At 40.3% G+C, this 6,662-nt stretch overlaps 1 protein-coding gene across 1 annotated transcript; it reads right to left on the reverse strand.

Moving 5' to 3' along the window:
- Positions 1–5,645: 5,645 nt before the first annotated feature.
- Positions 5,646–6,098, reverse strand: LOC134472404 (speckle-type POZ protein-like; the record flags this gene model as incomplete). The annotated part of the gene is made up of 1 exon (XM_063233690.1): positions 5,646–6,098. A coding segment is annotated over one exon (453 nt), but the record flags the coding sequence as incomplete, so codon positions are not given.
- Positions 6,099–6,662: the final 564 nt, after the last annotated feature.

The following is a 6,662-nucleotide window of genomic DNA, read 5'->3' on the forward strand; positions in this document are numbered from 1 at the left end:
GGAAAGAAAAAAATTAACACTTGAATATTCTCCCTTGTAGAATGAAAAGCAATTCTGAAGCAACTGGGATGACTCCTACATAATCAGCAAGTCAGGTATGGACAGCTGAGGAATCTGTGTCCTCAAAGTTTTCACACCAAAATTAATAAAAAATTTCTTTTTTTTTCTCTTTTAAATTTTTCCTGTTTTATTCTCTTTAAGGAGGAGGAAAGAATGGAAGTGAAATAAAACGTGAGGGGGATAATCCCAAAACACATATTCCCACAACATCTAAGAACCATAGTTCTTTTCAAGAAATATGCACACAGAGTGAATTATTTTGTCTCATTTTCAACAATCTCAGCCTGCTTGAGAGGAAAAAGCGACACTTCTAGGAGTGAGGACACAAGACTAGGACATATGTACACCAAATATCTGCAAAAGTCAGGCAGTACACTGAGAAAAAGAAGCACTTGCCTGGCAATAACCAGGTTGTGAGTTGTGAGTTCAAGCCATGATAAATACCAAGAGAAACAGAGATAGATAGACAGATAGACAGACAGACAGATAGAAAGACAGAGAAAGAGAGAGAGAGAGAGAGAGAGAGAGAGAAAGAGAGAGAGAAAGAGAGAGACAGAACTCTTAGTGATTTTAATGCATTATTGTTATACAAATCATTATCCAATATTGACATTCATAAAGATTTACACAACCAACATATAAAGGGTTACCAGCTGTAAGCCCTGATTAAACAAATGTTTGGAAATCTGTACCTGTTCAAGACAAGGGGATTCATTTCCTTAGATATTTTTAAAAGCTCTGAGCCATTACATAGTCTAGGTGATTCCAGAATAACACCACTAGCGATTTTTACAAAAGCCCAAAGTTTGAGATGAAACCCACTACGTTCTCACTTTTAATTTTACTTCTATTCTTCATAATACAGTAGAAACATGTATTCTATTCTTATGGATATTAAATGTTCACAGTGAGAAAGCTCTTTTTGAGATTTATAATGTTAATTTGCCAACACCCATTTCTCAGTGCAGTTGTAAGTAATAAATTTTGCTTCCTCAACGTGAATTCCTGTGAAATACATAAAATGTTTCTACATTTAATTCTCTTTTTTGCCATTTTCATAAATCTGAGCATTTTCCTCTCTTTTTCTCCACGACCATGATTGGGGTGCTCGCTCAGAGGCCTAGATTTTGAGGGAATGTACTGTAGTGCTTGTGCTGCCTGTCTGTGTCAAGGGACAGGACAAGATGAGCAAAGACTTGCATTATGGGAAGGTCCTTTGGCTTCAGCAGCCTGAGTTCTGGGTCATTTATTTCTCCCATCTACTATGTTAATTCGTGACATTGTCCATCCATTGTGTTCATCCTGTGGATGGGCCTAAAATCATCAGCACACTCGGAAATTTTTCTTAGCTTCTTTATCTATCATACAGAAAAAGAATGAGGAGTCAAACAACTGTATAAAGTAAGATTCAGGTTTATTTATAGAGAAAAGTGTGGGACAGTAAAAAGCCCATGTTACAAGTGGGGTGCTCAGGGATGCATGATGGTGCAGAAAGCCAGGAAGGAGTCTTGCATTTATCGAGTGAAGTTCATGGTCCCTGCCTCTAAAGGTAGCCCCACCCCAGGTTGGTCTGCAACATTGCCAGGAGTTTTGGTTTCAGTTTGGCATCGACATTGTAAAAAAACCACTTTGCATAATATTATAAAACATATAAAACATATAAAACATTCATGAGAATGCATGATACACGACTTCTAAATTCTCTTTTTTTTTATTTAAAGAAAAGGAAACGAAAAAAAAATACATGGAGATTAAAGAAAAAAAGGGTAGAAAAATAATACTAAATTACAGACAAACAAAAGGTAAGAAATCGCCAGTTGATAAGTTACAAATTGTCTTCTTCGAAATGGCTGTTTAGGTTATAGAATTAAAGTATTTAGAATGACATTCAAAAAAGTGACCCTACAAACCATTCTGCTCTATGGCCGAACAAAAGCTCCGTAATATGATTATCAGTCCCACCTATTTGTTTTACATCTCTAAGAGGATAAGGTTAACCATATCAAAACAGAACAGAACATTTAAAAAAAATAAAAAACAATTTAAAGAAATACAGATTTCAAAGCAAGTCCACTGGAGATCTACCTTATCTAACTGTCTCTAGCTTCTTACAGATAGTTGTCCCTAACTTCACCCACTTTCTATACTTATTACATATTATAGAACTAATCAAATCATTACTGGATGATGGAGTCTTTTTAGGTCCTCAAGTTCCAAATTAGGGAAGACATTTCCAACTACCATCGCATCTCTCATTCTCTTTGTGATAGCCGTCCCCATCTCTGCATATGCTGAAGTTGAGCTGAAGAAACCAGTCCAGAGTCATTTTAATCAGCAAGCAATAGATTGCTAGAATTTATATTATAATGCTACAAAATAAGCCTCGGGTTTTTCAGGTCTCTTCCTCAGAGTATTTGTTCCTATCCTCTCTGTATTATAGGGAAAACCAAGTCATAACAAGACAGCGAAACAATTTCCTAGATAAACATGCAATGGATAAGACTTACAAAACTATAATATAAATGATCTTCCGTAGCTACTATGTTTTCTCTTGTTATTTTCAATAGATTTGTCGACAACACTGGCTTATTATAGTTAAATATACTATCACCTATTTTTATAAAAACTTATCTTTGACTGCATTGTAGTATTTGAGAGCTGTTACTGATTCATACCAGTATGGATATCCTTTACATCCTGTCATGCTCAGAGTAGTTTCCTCTACTTTTAGGGTTGATTCTAACAGGCATACGGATTTCAAATAGGATCAGTCAAGGCCAACCAATAATCTTATGATTCAGATACAATTAAGATCAGTCATAGTAAGACAATGTAAGTAATACAGGATTTCAGCTTAAGTCAATAGGAAAGTAAGGATGGTTACCATGGTATAACCTGCTATTTTTGGTTCTAGAGGTCTGTGTCCTCAAATCTGATATGAGTGGACAGACCAGAACAAATTTAATTCAATCTAAATATGGCACTAGGACTACTGTGTCTTTTAAATCATTATACACCATTAGCAATGACCTATGCTTTTTTTTTTTAATATAGTTTCAGAGCTGTCTCTACCAAAGACTAGCTTACCGTCTCTGCCTCCTGTCTGCTACTCCACTTTTCTGCTATAATTTGTCCACCTTATTCCCTCATTCCATGGTCTGCCCCGTACACTGAGGCCTCTCTGCCACTGTAGCTGTAATCCTGATATTTCTTCCTCTCTTTCTCTGTAATGTCCTTCAGCGCTCTCTGTAGGGTTGGATTGGTGGCCACGAACTCCCACAGTTCCTCCTTGTCTTGAAAGTATCTTATTTCTTCATTAATTTTTAGAGAGAGTTTTGATGGATATATGAACTTAGGTTGCATATTTTTTTCCTTCAGGACTTGGAATATTTCTCCCCACTCCCTTCTTGACTTAAGAGTTTGTGTTGATAAGTATGCCGTTATTTTGATAGATTTCCTGTTATAGGTAACCTGCATCTTTTCTCTGGCTGCTTTTAATATTCTGTTTTTTTGGTGGATTTCTGGGATCTCAATTATTATATGCCTAGGCGTAGATCTGTTTTGGTTGTAGGTAGCTGGCGTTCTGTATGCTTCTTTTATCTGGATATCATTTCTTTTTGCTATACATGGGAAATTTTGCTTTAATATCTCTGTGAATATTTTTTGTATTTCATTTTTGGATGTTCCTGCTTCCTCACTCACATTCTTTATTCTTAGGTTATGCATCTTTTTATCATCTTCCAGTTTTAGAATTGCTTCTTTCTGGTTCCTTGTTATTTTTAAGAGGCTTTTTCTTTCACGTTCATAAGCCCTAAATCTCTCTTCAAGTTTCAGAAGGTTGTCTTTAGTTTCTGTCAAGGCATTTTGCCAATATTCAATGGAGTTTTTAGTTTCCGGATTTTCTCTTTGGATCTGTTTCATGTATTCTAAGTTATGCTTAAATTCTTCAGATGCTTCTCTTTCTTTTCTGATTTCCTCAGTTCTTCCATCTGTGTTCTCTTGGGCAGGGCTTGTCATTTCTTTAATTAATCTCTTTATATCTTGCCTCACTTGGATCAGGAGTACATCTTTAAATTCCTCTATGAGATCATGTAAATATTTTTTAATTTCGGCTGATGCTGAGTCGAGCAATGGATGGTTACTGTGCTTGTTTTCTTCAGTGTTTAGTTCTCTTGGGTTTAATTTCTCCTGTTGAATAGCTGGAGATTTTTTTTTATTTTTATCTCTTGTCATGTTTCTGGTTTCTTTCAGACTGTCCTGGAGTTCTCTGGCCCTCTCCAAATTGCTTAGGGCCTTTCAGAAGCGTGCCGGCTTGAGTTTTTGCTATCCTCCCCAATTTGCTGTTATCTGGGGTAGGCTGGGATGCAGGGGCGGTACAGTCTAGTCTCTAGCCTCTGTGTCAGTTAGTTCATAAATTAGGCTGTACTTTCTAGTTGTCACTGAGTTGTGACCATTCTGCATCCGCCCATTGGGCCCCAAGCAGAGGCCTGATCTAGCCCCAACAGCTCCTGCCAGTTCTCCCTGAATCAGAAGCGTAATGGCACAGGATTCTGCCCAGGTCCCAGCCGTTCTCTTCCAAACCTCTCTGTGATAGGAGCTCTAGAAAAGCAGATCTGCCCAAAACCAAGATGGCTCCCACTAAGTTCTCCGTGCGGAGCTGAAGCCAGCAAGCAATCAGACTCTGCCAGGACTCAAGATGTCTTCCACCAGCCCTCCCTACAGGGGGTCCTGGTGATGTCACCAAGCTGCGATTTCTGCCGCCAGGCTAATATGTCTGCACCAGATTCTGTGTTATTGATTTCCCCGTGGTGGCGGGCCAGCTGTTCTCTAGCCAAACCCAGCCGCCGCGGGGTTTTCTATACTCACCAGAGTCCTGTGCAAGTCCCCGCTCCGGGACCGCCACACACCAAGCCGTCCACTTTTCCCCACCTCGCGGCTCAGCGCTGACTGGTCAGATTTCTGTGCACCGTTTAGATTCGAAACGCCAGAGCTCTGTACATCTGCGCTGGTGCAGCGGTGCAGAACTGGCTGCCGCCTGGAGTCTCAATCTGGGTCTCAGTTTCCGCAGTCCCCAAAAGCAACTCAGCTTTTCGTGTTGGGTCCACGAGTCTCTTCGTTGATTTAAGGGCGCGGGATTTGCAGCCTCCGGTCTCAGCATGACTGTAAATCCTCCAGCTGTACTGTCTTGGTTGATAAGGATCGCTATGGATTTGTCTGGTCCTCTCCATGCTGTCTTTTTTTTTTTTTTTTTTTTAGCTTTGAGTTTGAATTCTCTGGAGAGATTCTTCGCTCGATCCCCTAGCACGCCGCCATTTTCTCTCCTCACGACTTCTAAATTCTCAAGATCCCATTTCATTTTTCTGACCTTAAGACGGTGGTCCCTTTTCTCCCCTAGATAGGCACAATTTAGTATTTCCACGTAGAAGAGTGAAGTTTCCACAGATTGCCCTAGCATATTATGGTTCAGTGGCAGCAAATGTGGCCAGTATTTGGGAAATAAATGGAGATGTGGGATCTTAGGACAGTCTCATACGCTTGCATGGGGGTACCATGAATGCACACTGCATGGAAACCAGACAGTGATAGGCTTCGGCCACCAAGTGACGGTGTGACACCACCATGATCTTCCACCCAGAGGTCTCCAGGATGTCAGAAACATAACAATTGATGAAATCCAGTGTCCGGGTTTTCAACTGATGTGCACTGTGGAGGTCAGCCAAGATGAGGATTTCCACGGCATTCTCCACAGAGAGGTTGCTGCACAGGTGGTTCTCACACATGAGCTTCAGGCGATCCAGAACAAACCTGGTTGCAGCCTCCAGCAGTTCAGTTGCCATGATCCCTAGGTTTGGTGTCTTTCCAGTGTACATAAAGTATATCATTTCCTTAAAAACTTCAGGATCAATGTCACTGATTTCAACACGATTCTTTTTGCTCCCTTGATTTTCATGTTCCAACAACGTCATGAAAACTGGAGAGCGAGCTGCTAAGATGGCTTTGTGAGCCTGGAATTCCTGGCCAGCCACACACAAGCAACAGTCTGTGAGCTGGGATCGCTCCCACAGTCCTCCTAGATCCTCTGCCAAGCAGCCCTCAGGAACCTTAACCAGCTTCCTAATATTCTGGCTGGAATGATTGGTGGGATCTTGTGCTACTTTCACTTCACAGAAGAAGGAAAGCTTGTCATTGGAGAGAAGCCCATTGTTTGGATCCAAAAGAAACTCTCTAAGGATGAAATTTTTGAATCCCCAGCACTTTCCTTGCACAAATGTATAAGCTTGTGGACTTGAGAGCTCTTTTGTTTTCTCTCCTTTGGCATTCAGAATGGAAAAGGTGAATTTTGCCCGAGCTACCCTCCATGGACAGCAGATCATTCCCAGGTATAGGGACAGATAATCTTTGCTTTCTGCATCAAGCTCATTTGGGTAGACTAGTAAGCACCATTTCACTTGATCATTTCCTTCAGCTGAAAAGATTAAACTTTGAATGCAGTCATCTATTTCCTTTAGGAAAAATCTAATGTTATCAATGGCCCACAAAAAGGACACGTTCACTACTTTGATGTCTGTGGTGTACCTGCTGTCCACTGCTGGCCCCTGTGA

Source organism: Cavia porcellus, unplaced genomic scaffold (genome assembly GCF_034190915.1).
Source record: "Cavia porcellus strain 051 isolate PalLab524CR breed Dunkin Hartley unplaced genomic scaffold, mCavPor4.1 scaffold_23, whole genome shotgun sequence".
NCBI lineage: Eukaryota > Metazoa > Chordata > Mammalia > Rodentia > Caviidae > Cavia > Cavia porcellus.